This window comes from Diadema antillarum, unplaced genomic scaffold (genome assembly GCF_040938485.1).
Source record: "Diadema antillarum isolate AM-2024a unplaced genomic scaffold, OU_Dant_1.0 scf00000057, whole genome shotgun sequence".
NCBI lineage: Eukaryota > Metazoa > Echinodermata > Echinoidea > Diadematoida > Diadematidae > Diadema > Diadema antillarum.
In genome coordinates this window covers 254367-270664 of record NW_027270946.1, presented here as the reverse complement: position 1 = coordinate 270664, position 16298 = coordinate 254367, and the positions used below count along the sequence as shown (strand labels likewise).

Genomic DNA, 16298 nt, shown 5'->3' with positions numbered 1-16298 from the left:
TTTTGCACGTGCGCGAGACAGCTGTTCCCATTGTCCAACCCGGGTGGCTGCGTCGTCTTAGCGTTCGCTTCGCAGATCTAAAGATCGCTAAGATCATCTTCTTCAAGAACGCACACACTCTTGACCTCAGTAGGCCTGATGACCCACGAGCCTTTCTCTCGAGCTTTAAAAAAGAAAGAAAAGCAAACAAACAAACAAACAAAATCCCACTTGCACCACGGTCGTCATCACTTCGACGAACTGGCGAAGAAGAAGAAGAAGAAGGGAGAAAAAGCATAGCGCAATGTGTAAACGCAAACTCATATGATAAACCTGAAAAGAAAATCCTTTACATTTGCGATGAAAGAACAAAATAATGGAGATGACATTCAGAGAGCAACATGCTGGAGCTGAACCTCCCGATAACCTCCCGCTATAGACTGGCCAAGAACTGGCTCAATTATACATTCCCATTTCACACATGTCGTGGGTGTGAGAATGACCTATGGAAGACGAGCTCCATGTTTCATTTTCGATGAAGTAATAATAATGGTGTCAGAATGTATGGTTTGATTTTTACAGATTTATTTGAATTGACAACAGTAGGGGGAAATCCTACTCATACAATGCTATCCATCTTTTTTTGTGTGTCTTTTTTTTTCTTTACTACAATGCGAATGCCAACATTGACGCGATAAAAGAAACTATTAGTTTAGTCACTAATTGGCCTGCCGATGCCCCTGAGGAAAACGCGGCCTCAATTTGAAAGTGAGACGTGCGCCTTTTTGTCTCATTGCCGATGACACACACTCGCCGGCCGAGTCCCCCTCTCGCAATATCTCGGCCTGCGTCCCCGTAAAAGATTAAGATGCAAAACTCTGCCAAGTGTCAGGAGCAATATCCCACGCCAGCTCACTTTGACAGTCTCTTCCTCCAAGCTAAAATCTCTATTCCTGTACAGAGAATCCCCTCGGAGCATCGCTCTCGTTCCCCGCCTCCTTTGCAGTTAGTGAGAACCGTGACTTGTCGAAGAAGGAAAACGGACAGACAGACAAACAGACAGCCAGTCAGTCAGTCAGTCAGTCAGAATGGCATTTGATTACCTTATAAACAATAAATGAACTTGTTACTTCTCTGCAGGGACAGGAAAGAAAACACTATTTGTTTTTCTTGACACACACACATACAGGCACGCGCGCACACATAAATAAACACAAACACAAAAAACACACACAAAAAAATTCACTCACAAAATCAACAACCAATAGAGCTCATGGATTACGGAGGAAATAAACAACAAAAATAAAACAAAACAAAAAAAGCTTCGCTAGCCACCAAAGGATGACAGTCGAATACATATTCATCCCGGATCTTTCTGTCTTTGTTTCTCTTCTTTCAACCAACCGGTTTTTTTTTCAGGATTTTCTCGGGACCGCGCAAAGAAAGCAAACATAGAAATCCATGTTGCCTGGTGTACCTGATACGGTGTAAGGTGCAACTGCCAGTTGCAACATTCCGATTTCGCAATTATTATTTTCTTTTTTGACAGCAGGGGAAAAATGAACAAACGAGGAAGCAAAAACATGATTTATGCTCAGTGCGCTCTCATGCGCGGTATATTTTTGTTAGCATGCACATTATTCCAGGCGTCGCTGGTTTCGATACTCGCGTCACAGTGGTCCTTAGCTTGAGATTACTTTCCGTTTACAATCAGAAACATCGCAGGAGAGACTGCACTGTTCACCATCGCATAAGTGGTTAATTTACGGTTGTTCACTTGTACAATAAACTCTCTTGTCCCTTTTCTCGATAATTATGATTCTTGTCCTGCCTGGGTTAAGATTCCCAAGTCCTAGAGCTATTCTAATTTGTTTCATATGAATTTCAGGGAGAACATTAATCATAAGCTGTTTGAGTTACTTTTAAACTCCAAAGACAGAAGAGAGTTATAATTATGTCCTTAATCGGGGACTTGAGCTACTAATGATACCTCGGCATTGTTGTTGTGTTGTTGTTGTTGTTGTTGTTGTTGTTGTTGTTGGTGGTGGTGGTGGGGGTTATGATGTTGCTGGAAGTTCTTGAGAGTGGCAGCAATATTGCAGGCAATTTCACATCCGTGCCTCCCTCCCTCAATCTTTTTGAGATAATTGTCGTCGTTCCCTTTTCTCCATAACGATGTGTTCTCAGAAAGACAGAGATTGCAATCCTTCAAGATATTTACCTTTAGCTAAAGATGAATGCATGCTAGTTTGAATAAAAAAAAAATTGAAATCGGAGATTGGAAATTGGAAGCTTGAAATGGGAGAACACAGGCATCTTCGGATGTTGCGTACAGCGTGCACTGATACTAACATCTTTCTATGTTCGCTCTTGAACACTCCCTTCTCGTATACGTCCGTGCACGGCGGCTGTAACATTGTTATGCGTGCTACATCCGAAACTATGGAAGTTTTTGTGATGCCTATAAGCATCTCCAAATGAGAACTGACCTCAAAAAATCAGGGACAGCATTCTGTCCCTCTCCTGAAAGCTGCACACTAAAAGAGGAACACCTACAACGTTTCTGCTTGCCATCTAGCCAACTTCTACGTGTCTTCAGAGCCTTTCTTCAGATGCTCGCAGTTGTTCAGACCTCCTGACCTTGTTTCTGGCAGAAGCTTGAAGTGGCTCGATGACATCGAGACGACTGCTATCTCATATCTCACTTGCTATTATTTCTTATCACATTGCCAGTTTATGGTTTCGAACGTATAGCCATCTTTGGTTTTGAAGGTATTTCCAGTATTTAAAGTCGCATTTCGCCCCTCTTCTCTCCATCTCTCGCTTTGTCTATTTCTTTCTGTTGTCTTTCTGTCCCTGTCTGTCGGTCTGTCTTTCTCTCGCGCGCGCTTTCCCTCTCAAAGCCCGAGAGAGTGCGCACAGAGCACTTAGAAGACATGAGGAAGCGGTGTCGAGGTCTTGTGGTTTGCATGCTTGGTGGGTGGACGCAAACTCCGCTTTCTCACTTATGCCAATTTGCGAGGCATTTATTTCGATGCGGTGTCTGTATTCGATACAGACACCGCAAGAAAAGAAGATGGTGCACATTGAAAGACTGGACTTACACCAACAACCACACGTTTGCTAGAACTGTCTGTCGAAGAACTCTGCCTGGGGAAGGACCATGCTTGCGTTTACTTCAATATTTGTCCGATTTATATTCCTTTTTTAAAGTTTCCTTATTCTCTCTTTTGTTCCTTTTTTTCCAGCTGATTTTTTTTTAGCGTCGTTTAAGCCTGCCACTACCACTGCTGACTACAATGCACGACATGTCAAGGGTATTTTCACACATCGATCCTGAGAGGATTAGGTTATTGGTTGTTATTTCGTATCATCCCCGTGACTTGCCTGATGTGACGCATCAGAGTTACGGAGGACTAGAGACACGGGCTTCCAGCTTTGTTTTTTTCCAGGACTCGACAACTTTTGGCACTCCGTTGTCTGACAGGAGTAATGATTAGTCGCAATGAGTCTGACAGAAAAAAGACACACATCTTGTAAAGTGAGTGCAAGATAGTAGTATCTGACAATATTGTACTAGTTGGAAAGCGAGAAACTATCTCACTCTTTTATGTATTTACAATAACAACAGCAAGACACTGATGTATGACACGGTAGCAAAGATGCGTTGCAGATTCTTGCACTTCGCACGAGAATCGACGTCAGTCATCTGCAATGTGGACCAACTTTTTTTTTTCTTCAGATTTCAATCTCTCATAGTATCACACAACTCCTTTAAAGCTGAGAAAGACAGCAAAGGCAGTCCAATTGCGAAACCTCGCTCTATCATCTTACACATGTTTTTTTGCAAACATACTCTTGGAGCGAAACTGAAACCATTTATCTTGTTATCGGGGTGATGATGACCGAAAATAAAATTCTTCTAGTATAAAGAAAAAGTTGTAATAACCGTTATAAATTAACTCTCGCTTTTGATTTTATGTATACTTCACGTTCTGTCCGGTAATAGATTTCAGGTATCAAAGAAAGACACACATACACACCACACACAAACACACGCACATATTTATGTATTGCAAGGTTTATCATGGGAATCTCTTGTCTCTGTTTTTTGTTCAAATCGCATTCACAACGCAAGTTTTCAGTTTCGTCCATGTTGACGAGAGCGGTTTCATCTTCCTTGTTCTGCGCGCGCTATCCTAACTGCATGCACGTGAAAGACACACTAAACATTAAAGACAGTATCATAGCTTTCTTATCCAAGGCATGTAGCTCTTCTTTTCAGGGCTCTATAGTTCTCTTTAAATTCAGTTTCCCAGGGCATCTAACTGTCTCTTGAAGAGCATCTACGCTCTTCTTTTAGGCTTTGTGTCTTCTTTCCACAGCTGAGATTTTTCTTTTTTCCAAATGTATGCAGCTCTCTTTTTCAAGTGCATAGTTCTCTTTTCCACAGCTGCCATACCCCTCTTTCCAAAGATATCTAACATTCCTCTAAATGTTCTGATTGTCTTTTCCACATCTGTAGTAATCTGGTAACGGTTTTCCTTTTATAGGCATATAGATCTGTTTGCCATGACTGTATAGTTTCTTTTCCATGGCTCAGTTTCTCGTCTTTAATCATGCATTTCTGTGTTTCAATGTTTAAATTCTCTATTCCACAGCGTCTGTAGCTCTCTTTATTCAAAGTTATGGTTCTCTCTAAAGACAGCTGTAATTATACGTTCAAAGACATTTAGCTGTCTACTGCAAGGGAACCAACGCTCTTCTCCTGTAAGGCTCTTGTTCTTTTTTTGTCGAGGCTCTGGGTTTTTTTTTTCCCAAGGCATCAAGATCTGCTTTCCAAGACTCTTGTTCTGTTTCTAAGACTCCTACTTCTCATTGTCCAAGGCATCTAACTCTGTTTCCCAGGGACCTAGTTATTTCATCCAGGGCACGATTTCACAATGGTGAAGCATCATGTCAGCTGCAGACGGCAATGTAATGCCGTTTAATCCTGAACGAGTTCACTGATTGTGAAACAGTCTCACAACTGAGCAATGAGGAACAACAATTGCAGTAATTGTGATTGGTGGAAATCCTCGTGCCACATGGGTAGCATTAACAACAACGGCAGTCAGATGTACTGTGTACGTATACAAGCTATATAGAGAACCTCCTGCGATCTAATTTGTTCGGAGTGTGTATTGCATGTATTTCATATTGTGTACCGCATAATCATGGCAAAGTATTTACTTGTTTCTGCTGCTGAAAGTAGCTATCAGCAATATTGAAGAGGGACAATGATGTAACAGAGGAAATTTAGTGAATATTTGTGTACTGGGAGGCTTGTGAGGTGATTTTATCATCACCTCGATCATCACTTCTGTGGCATAGTGGATAAGACTCCTAACTCCCACTCAGAGGACCCGAGTTCGGATCCAATCCAGTGTTTACGTCCTTGGACAAAATGTTTTTACCCGCCCTCTTGACCCAGGTGTAAAAATGGGTACCTTGCAACGCTAGGGTAATAATGATGTTAGGGTCCTCTGATAGAACAGTGCCAACACTGAAGAGGCTACCATATATAAAGAAGACCATAAATTATCATTATTATAAATACTGCCAATATGAATATGTGGTTGCGAATAATATCACATGTCGGGTAAAGACATGGGAAACTATGAAATTCCATAGCTGTCTTAATTTCGCTAAACTATCTATGATAACAAAACTATTTAAAACTATTTACTGCAACCTGCTTGAACATGATGTGGAATTGCACAATAAATCTATATCAAGATATCTGATATGTTTGGCTGCTGCTTTGTTAAAGTTTGGCGAACCTACATGTTCAGGTACAACAGAGGTTTGAATCTCGAAGCTGGAAGATGTTCCGCTGAAAAGTACTGGTCAATGTCTTTCATAATTTATGGGCGGAAAAGGAAGTATCTTAAAAAAGTATTGTAACTGTCACGAAATATGTAACAGTGTTATTTCATGCTATTGCAATGTAGCCGATTCTTTCAAAATGATGCTGCTGCTGCTGATAACTATAACAATAACAACAACAATAACAATAACAATAGCAACAACAATAACAATAACGATGATACTAATGGTGATGATGGTGATTATTTTTTTTTAGTCACTATTGAGTTGACATTTGATGATACAATGTGACAATCGATGATACAATGTGACTAAATCAACACTGGTTTTCTGGATCTTCGTTTCCAGGATTTGCCCAGAAGTGAGTCACCGGCCAAAGTCAGCGTCGCCAATGTGAAAAAAGAAGTTGTCGACGAAGATTACGAGATAAAGATCGACGAGGCCAGTGACGACCACGAGACCAGACGGCTAACGCCGGAAAACGAGGATGATGATGATAGCATCAATGACCCCCGACGAAGTCGCAATGGTAGAAGAGGCGAATGTGGAGGGAGTGAAAGGATTTCCAACGTGGTGCTACCGTGGATCGAGCGGACATGCGATAACGAGGACGAAGAGGCTGCCATCATGGAAGCAAGGGCTATCTCCCAGCGTCGATTATCTAACCCACGTGACCAGGTCATGCTCGGCTCAGATGATGACATGGATTCTGAGTCGGAAGTCATGGAGCATCCCAAGCGACCAGGATCTCTGGGGAGATCGTCAGCTGGGTCGATTCACAGTGCTGGCTCCCACGGCTCCCATTCCTCGCGTGGCCAGCACGCCGTAGGCGATGCCGCGGTGAAGTCGGGCCGGAGCAGCAGCACGATGACGTCGCAGAGCGGCAGCTCAGGTGGCAGCGGCGGCATAGACATGTACGGCAAGCACCTCGGTGCACCTCAAATGTCGCCAGGACCATTCGGCGGCGGCCCTCTGGGCATGCGCCAGCATGGTTTCCCGCTGACCCTCCACCGATCGCAGATGTGCAATGCGGCGACGATGGCCAGCCGTTTAGCTGCATCTCATGCATTCACCCACGACATCGGACAAGCTTTCCACGTCGGACAGCGTCGACTGCCGCTTTCAGCAGGAAGAGGTGGGGTTAAGCAGCCTTTTATGAGCAAATACCAGAGGAACCTCATCGGCATGCGACAGCCGGTTGCAGGAGGGGTGCCGCGCCATGTGCAGAGGATGACGGCTGGCGGTTCTGGTGCACCGCAGGGGATTCCTCATCATAAGCTCCATAAGATGATGCGCATGCACCACGCCATGGGCAAGGCCATGCGCGGGATCCACCACCACGCATACGGAGGAGGGGGAGGCAGCGGTGGCCGCCGATTTTACGGCAACCACCCCAATCGACATTTGCGTAATAGACACTTCGCCGTCGCACACGAGGCGGCCCAGGCGGCTGCGCCTCACTTCAGCTCGGACGAAGTGTCGCCCGAACTGGAGATCGATCCACCGGAAACGTACGGCGAATTTGCAGAGAGGATCTTCGCCTCAAATCGGGCCCCAAGGCAGCAGGAGCAGGGAGCTGGCAACTCTGAAGTCAGAAAATGGGTGAGACTTCCCAAAACAAAGCTTCACGTTGTGAAGATACCCAAAGTTACCCTACGACAAAGAAGGTCCATTTCCTTTTTTTTCTGCTCCAATAATATCTTTTCTTTATGCATTTGCACTATCTCGCGTTTAAAAGACATGTAAAAGATTATTTATGTTTGCATGCACTGCATGTTTTTGCATGATACCATGGTCCAAGTAATCACCCTGACCTATTCTCGATTCTGTGCTCAGGCAGGGTCATATTGCAAAGTACAACAATAACAAGAAATTACATAAATGACCGAAATTACCTGTATGGGAATAGATCTGATTTCATATATTCGCACTTGATTGTTGCCAAGACCAAGGCTGATTGCCATGTTGGAAATTGTCCAGAGCTCACTTGAATTACAGTCGGTGTCTATGCCGTATCGTTTATTACGAAATCGCTTGTGTTTGTCTTGTCTACATCCAGATGGGGGATATCTCTCAGCGGCTAGAGGTCATTGAAGGTCAACTGCAAGTCATCCTGGACCACCTGCCCTACATGGGCGGGGCCGAGATGCAGAGCGTCTCCTCGGATCCTGGAGGAGGGGGCGGGAGCGAGGTGGATTCCGGGCTCCAGGAGGACAGCGTTGCGGGTCGTAGCGGCAGCAGCGACGGTAGGGGAGATGGGGGAACATCGGGGAGTAGGGGAGGCGGAGATGGAGGAGGCAGAGGAGGAGGAGGAGGAGGGGAAGGGGAGGGAGGGGAGAAGGGTGATGGTAAAGAGGACTCAGACAAGGCCGGAAGAGGTGGCTCCGGAGAGCGGGCGGGGTCGGAGTCGGGCGGCGGAGGCGACGACAGAGGGGGCTGTAATGGCAGAGAGGGTGGAAGGGAGAAAGGTGTGAGAAGTGGAGGTGAAACTTCGAGGATGAAGGATGCCGACGATGAAGGGAGAAGAAGAGCAGGAGGAGGAGGAGGAGGCACTCGCATGCCGTCCGTTTCTTCCATGATGGATGACTCGAGAAGTAGCGGGTACCGCAGCGGCGGAGGCAAAAGTACTTCGAGCCATGTTGAAGAGGACGACTGTATGGTGGTCGACGACAAGGGGAGATTCGACGACGACCTGTCGGACTACGGAGATCTGTCGAGCAACAGTCAGACAGAGGGTAAATCTTTAACCCATATCCGCCTACTGCGTTATACTATGTAAAAACCATTCGTACCGAGCCACTCCAGATAAATATTTGCACTCAAAGCATTTTCAACTTCACATCTCTTTCAAAGGCACAAAATGATAAAGGAAAGTTGACAAATTATGTATCAAAAGAAAGATCATAAAATTTCCTTTATTATGATATAAATTTCCATGCATTTTGACCAATCAGAAAAATATACCAGTTGACAGAAGTCAAACATGATTTATGAAAATATGAATAATGAATATCATATTTGATATTTATTCAAAAAATCAAAAATACTTTCTTCCTTTGCATGTAGATTTGAATATCATTTTCGAAATATTCAAAGCAAGAGCTTTACAGTGATATATGATACATGCATATCGTGATCTTCTAAGTAGGAATAATTGGAGAAGTAAAAATATAATGCAATCGCTCTGTTTATGACAAATGGGTATTTTCCATGTAAAAACATCAATGACTGATGTAAAGAGACTGTTCTTTACAACCTTCTCTGAAATGCGATACCACATCCATCCCAATCAATGCATATCATTTCAAGAGAAATAATATTAATTTGTGACCAAAATATCACACAAATGCATGTATTCAAATGTCATAATTACAAATGTAAAAATGACGTAAAAATGACGTTAAAATGACGTTCAAAATGACGTCATTTCAGCGGCAAGCTCTACTACGGAATTTTCTGTACTTCGGTGATTGCAGCGTTCGCGGCTTCTACGGGAAATCCCGTAGATCGGCGGATATGGGTTAAGATACTTCAAAATTGTCTTTTATCTTTACTGTCCCACAAGTTTATCAGATTGTGACTTGCTGCTTGTATCGTACCAATGCAATGTCTTGTGCTGGGTAGAATCGCTCATTTTTAAATACCTTATTCCCGATATTCGGACGCAATCACTTACCAGACGTGAACGTCTGCATACATTGAAAGGAGATAAATGTTATGTAAGTGACTCATTATCGACAGCTTGATTAATTATCAACTGTATTATGCCATGAATGAGATAAGAATCCAGACGAGAGAGGGATGATCGGAATCAAGCATTGTCACAGTTTTCAATACAAAGGGAATGTACCCCGACAGATTTAACATTTCATGACTTTGAGCAGAAATCACTGGAAACCTGTGACTGCAAAGGCGATGTCTTGTGTTTCTTCCTCAGCTCGTATAGAGATGGTCATGCAGGACACACGATGGGACGAGATGATGCCGTACGCCGGAGCTCCCCGTCTCGCGATCGCTCTCGCCCGCTACTGCATCTTTGGCACCAAAGTGCTCGTCCAGTCTTCGGTCACGGGCCGGAATAGAAAGAACCCACTGGACTTTTCCGGGATGAGGAAAATCAAACGTTAGTAGCCTCCCTAGAATTCAGAAATAATTGGAACTCATTTCTTTGCTGCATTCATGCCTTTGTTAGCAGCTTGATACTTAAAGAATAGGGAATTTGTGTTTGCGGAGAGCTTATAGTTACAAAGTGTGTTGTTGTCGTTGTTGTTGCTGCTGCTGCTGTTTCTGATACTGTCTGTGAAAGTCTGTCAGGTGGTAACCAAAATTGAGAAAACCCATTTACAACTGACCAATCAGAATGCAGCACGCAGGACCATAACCGATTGCTACGCTCTGTGATACTCCGTGTGTTAGACTTCGCTTGAGGACCTATAAACCATGCAGCTGCATCGTACGCGTGTGATATGAATACAAATCTTCAGAACTCAACGTCCATATCATGGTGATGCAATTTGAGTTATTTCTGATATCAACGTAGATCCGCGGTGCATATTAATCCCATATTAATCAATGACTGAGTGTTCTCCAACTGAACGATTAGATTCTGTAGAGTCACAGTGCAAACCCAATGCAACTGCGAAAACGTAGTAGTAAGTCTCAGTATTGAATTGGTTGAAAGAACTTAAACATATGAGGAACAAATTAAATACTTTTTTTTTGCCTATATATCTTTTTCACTTGTCCAATAAATCAGTCAGTTTTCTCCCAGATTGAGTAGGAGCAATATTCTTAGGGCAGTGAGCCTTTCGTTTGCCGTATTTGTCGATGTGTTTTCGCTAGAGGATTAAGGGTAAACATTGCTTTTTTCTCTCTTTGAAACCATTAGATAGCAATGCAATATAATCATGACTATAAGTAGATATCAGTCGCATGTACTTAATATTATGAAGTAACTTTACAATGTGTGCTGCTATTTCTTACAAACCATAAGAATTTATGTGGTGGGTACGAAGTCGTGCTCGAAGGACTGTGATGTTTTTCTGTCGAAATGTAATCGTCTTGATCCGCAAAAACGATTAAAAAAAGTTTTAACATCCTGTCTGCTTGGCGTTGTTTACTCATATTGCGGACGTAGATTGATTAATGTACCTTTAAAAAAATAGAGAAATGAAAAGGAGAAGAAACATTTTTTTTCTGTTTGAATCTTTTCGTGCTGCTGCTTGATGTGGTTTTTCCATGTTAGCCAAAGGCCACCGTTCGTGGAAGCAGTGAGTGTTTGCCCGAAGTGGTGAACTCTTTAACAGGAACAAAGGAGAAGACGACCTTCTGATTCGAAACAAGACAAGTTTATCCGTTTTCATTTCATTTCCTCCCGAACTTGTCGAAAGGAAAAACTCAGATAGATTGAATCAGAGAGGTTTAGCTTTGTCTCTTTTTTTTTTTTTTGAAGGAGTTACTCTTGTTTTGCCCCATTGTATTCACATTTTGATCCCTTTTCCCCCGTCCATAGAACTCCTGTACCGGAAGTATGGCGCCCGCTGTAGTCAGATCGAGTTTGAGGTCATCTGGAAGACATCGCGAGAGAGCATCTCCCAGTTGTGCAAGCGATTGCGGCGGAAATACAACACGACGTTGCAGTCAAGCCAAGATGACTTTATGATAGACTGCCCTCTATTGACATGATCTGGACATCTTTTGCGGATTTTTTTTTTCTCTTTTTTTTTTCCTAGTGTTTGGGTTCAGTCTGTTTTCATTGTTGTTGTTGCCTTCGCGTTTAGATACCGATCTGGTTTCACTTGTAAAGGGGAAGGAACAACGTGTTTTCGTTGGTGCTATAAATGTTAAGCTCCTTCTCTGGAGTACATGAAGTGGTGTACGTGATCTAGCTGGAAAACAAAAACAAACAAAACTTCTCTCCCGCGACGATCATGCGAATAGAAATGATTAAGATGTTTACGTTGATGTTGACTTTCACTCTCAATCATAATCACATGGTAGTAGGCCTAGATGGCCAATCTCTCGTTTACAAAAGTAAAGGTACTTATGAGGGGGATCTAAAATCATCTCCATTTTATATCAAGATCCACTTTATTTCAAACACAAAGGCAGTGTCTTTGGCGTGGGAGCAAAATTTTTCTCTGCATGTGCTATGGTGTGCTGTCCTTTTTGCAGATCAACTAAGTACGCCATAAGGCGCTGATCAATACAAAGCTGCGGTAAATTGAGGGGGACGGACAAGACGACTTGTTTTCATCAATATCATGTAGCTCTCTATGGGGGTCTGAGATAGAAATCGCAGTCAATGCCGTACCTACAAGAGTTTAGGGCTGTAGTGGTTCAGTGCATTACGCCAGCTTTTCCTATATCAAGCTACATTGAGTGACATGCTGTTCCATCTCCTGCATTGACAAATGCTCTTCTATTACAATATTTTCATTCCAGTTTTCGTGCGTTAGTTGGCGGTCAAGCTACATATTGTATTTCGTTGTCGGGAACAACCTTTTTAACGTACATCGTCACCAAACCGGTCTGTTCTCTCAATTCAATACATGTACTGTCAATATACTCTCAATCCTGTCTCCATTCTTGAAGCTGAAAAAAAGGCATAGCACTACTTGAGAGAAAACACACATACGCACACATACACACACAATAGTACACACATGTACATAATTATAGACACACACAGACAAACACAGAGGTTACAATGGTTGGTTGTGATTTCAATTTGGAGAAGTATTGTTTTACAAAACCATAAGACGACTGTCTGAATCCGTCTTACAGTAAGTTGGCTGAACATAACATGAGTGGAATTCGGTCTATTATTGGTCATACTCCATGTTTGAGTGACGACATTGCCTTTTATCGTCCATGCTACCGAAACAGTCGATTAGTACTGCTTTCCGGTGTCACAAACAGGAAAAACATGGAAATTCCCATTTTATCATGTACTGTGCATTTTGTTTTCGCCAACATTCTGTGAGCACGTAAAAATACGCATGTTACACCGGCACTATTATAGAGGAGCCTCATGTATGTACATACCATTTTATGCGACACGAAAGTTTGCACATAGTGTATGAATGCAATATGAAAGAATGCAAAGGTTGTGCTCCATTAACCGCGTTTCGTCATGACTCAATGAAGACATTCTAAGAGCGTTGTAACTGATTTCGATACCGCACTTACTTGATTCATTGTTATAAGACGTGTTTACAAACCACTCGTATCTAATACGCGCCGGAAGCATGTAACTATGGTTGTTTATCTGGCAGTTCATTATGTTTTCTTCGCTGGTCTTACTCTTTGCAAATTGAAGCAGAAACATGTGTAAAGAAGACAGCACTCGATATTCACTAGATGTTTCGTGTGATGACGATGAAGAGAATAAGCTGTTCGTGTAGCTGAGCAAAAGATAGAGTAACTTTTTATTTTCCGCGAGCCCACTGACCAAAATGTGTGCTCCCTTACTATATTTTGTGATTAATTAACTGAGAAGGTAGAGAACAGCTTGTGCCAGTGTAATGGATATACGGTGTTATCGGAAATCCACAGTGTTCTTTTGACGCCTTTTTTATGTTGTTATTTCGTGACTGTGCTGTTTCTCAGGAATAACCAGTGTCTCGTTTCATAAAAGATGCTAGAATTAGCAGCTGGTACTGGATCAGCCACTTCTCGCAGCAACAGCCAATAAGGGAGCAGGATTCTTCGCGTTACCATGACACTTGTCGCTGACAGCAAGAGCTGCTATCATAGCAACTTTGTATGAAATGGGGCCCTGGTACAGATTTAATTCATTTGCCTTGCCTTTGCCTTATATTGGTGTTCATGTGAGTTCTTAGTGTATTGATACTTTTGATACTTTTCGTGCCTCCGAAATGTATAATTTGGTTATAAACAACTTACGGAATTTCGTGAACATCGTTTCTTGAACCATCCCCATCAAAATACATTGAAAAGTGAAGAAAAAAGCACAGTACAGTGTAACTTGTACGTAGAAAGTATGTGTGCATGTGTGTATTACGTATGTGTTACACCCGCCCTATACCCCATGACAAAGCTTTCAACTCCGATAGTGTAATACTACTTAGTACTAGTATTCGTTTTAAACATAACTAGCTAGTTTTCTGACGAGTGATGGCGCTGTACAAGCCTCACTCACTGACTACTTCCACTACGTGATGATCTTGTCATCGTGATAGGAATGGTCCATAATTCTGGCGAGCAGCTATATGACAGTCATGGAAGTAAATGTGCTCTCCGAGTCAAATAGATTGTGATATACAAAGTTTGGAATAGATTGTCACATATACAATGTTTGGAATAGATTGTCACATATACGAAATTTGGAATAGATTGTCACATAATATACAAAGTTTGATACGCTTTATCACTTGGTGTACGCCTGATACTACTGCGATGAGTAATCTGTGTTTCAAGTTTACTCAGCAGGCCCCGGTTTGCGCATGAGCAGAAAAAGGTCATTTTGTACTGAGAGACAGGTTGGTTTTTAAATTCCTTGAGATAAGCATCTGTAATACTATGATTATTCATGTAATCCTTATAAAATGGTGCCTGCCAGTACATCCACCTGACAGCAAGCCTGGTATTTGGCAATGTTAACAGAAAAAAAAAAATTTAAGGTATTCAAAACAGCACATTGAAATGGATGCTTTCCAAAGTGTTGATTGACGAACCATTCTGGTCACTTCATCTACGGAGGTTCGTTCTTTGTTTGAATACGAGTTCCATAAATTGCTATGTTGGGCAAGCTGATGCATTATATCGCTTTGAATTGAGTGAAGTGCCTAACCAACTGAGAAAAATGAAAGGTCATTTGTACCCATGTGCACATGAGCATCTCCGAACTGGCTTATTCTTTACATAGGTATAACACTATGCAAGGGCAGGCTTTGGTAAACTGAGATGGCTGTCCGCAGCACTCGGGATTCGAGTTGATTCGCGAATCAAACTAGAGTTGATTGTCTTTGCGAAGGTCGACCATCCTTGTTTGAATACTTGATTGATTTCAGGTTGCGCTGTAGATCAAATTCGAGGGCAAGCCAATTTTATTTTAAAGCACCTCGGTTTTAACTCGGTTTTAGTGTTATTTTTTATCAATAAGCAGCCATATTTGTGAAACGTCTCTCCCTCACTTCACCCCCCCCCCCCCTTCGCCTCTCACTCCTCTTCTCCGATTCCCTCCTCCTTTTTCTACTATGACGCATGTCTATGTCTATTGCATTATTGATAGCGGTATACTACCGTATATCCCCCCCCCCCCCCCAAAAAAAAAATACAACGGTACCCTCTACAACGATAACTTTAAAAATAGTGAATCAATCCAAACACAATTTCAGGGTATGAAACTATAACTCTTTGCCCACATCTTACAGAAAACCACATTCAATTTGCGTCGGTGGTCAGAGAGAAATGAGGCTTTTTGTAGAGCATGTCAGGAATCCATTCCCTCCCAGTTCTGTCTATTGTGTTTACACATTAACATGCAGTTCCAAGAGCATCCAAGTGCTATAAAACTTGGAAGAATCAGACTCATAACATGCTTGACAACAATCCACATTTCTCTGTGACCCCTTAACCAAATTGAATGGGGTTTTCTGCAAAATAGAGCTAAGATGTCATATTTTAAGACCTTGAAGTAGCATTTAGACGGTTTAATCATATTGGGTGTTATCAATGCAAAAATCCAATTGTAATTTTTGGGACATACTGTATATTATACACCGTGTGTCCGCCAATACATGTATCTTCAACTATGATACATGTAATACATGTACAACTTGATAACGTGCAAAAAGCTCAAGGTATGTGGAGTGCGCACTCAGTTGTCCAGACGAGGAAAATGCATCCGTTAGCTTATGCGTGTTGTTAACCAAACGCTTGTACAGTGATGTAAATAAAGTGCAGTTAATGCAATTGTTCTATATTTTCTGAATGAGACGTAGGCATATCCTTCTCCTTGAGTTATTTGTGTGTGACTTAGCTTTGTGTAGTATCTATCTATCTATCTATCAATCTATCCATCTATCTATCTATCTATCTATCTATCTATCTATCATGATTATATCAATCAATCTATCTATCTATCTATCTATCTATCTATCTATCTATCTATCATAATTATATCTATCTATCTATCTATCATAATTATATCAATCTATCTATCTGTCTATCTATCTATCTATCTATCTATCTATCTATCTATCTATCATGATTATATCAATCTATCTATCTATCTATCTATCTATCTATCTATCTATCTATCTATCTATCTATCGATCCATACATACATAGACATCTATCGGCATCTGTATCTCTGTCTGTTTAACTTCGGTTTGGTGACGATTATACATTATCATTATTTTGTCTGCTTTTGTGTGATTAAAAGAGAACTTTATAGAGGGTAACGTACTACAGAACCGTAATTT

General features: G+C 41.9%; 1 protein-coding gene across 1 annotated transcript in view; it reads left to right on the top strand.

Annotated features, from left to right (window-relative positions):
* Positions 1-13542, top strand: part of LOC139715870 (uncharacterized) — a 38676-nt gene extending 25134 nt beyond the window's left edge. The window contains exons 2-5 of the mRNA XM_071627405.1: positions 6196-7449; positions 7907-8582; positions 9785-9970; positions 11360-13542. Of these exons, the coding sequence (XP_071483506.1) occupies positions 6196-7449; positions 7907-8582; positions 9785-9970; positions 11360-11532 (2289 nt within the window). The 3' untranslated portion in view covers positions 11533-13542. The remainder of the gene's footprint in view (positions 1-6195; positions 7450-7906; positions 8583-9784; positions 9971-11359) is intronic.
* Positions 13543-16298: the final 2756 nt, after the last annotated feature.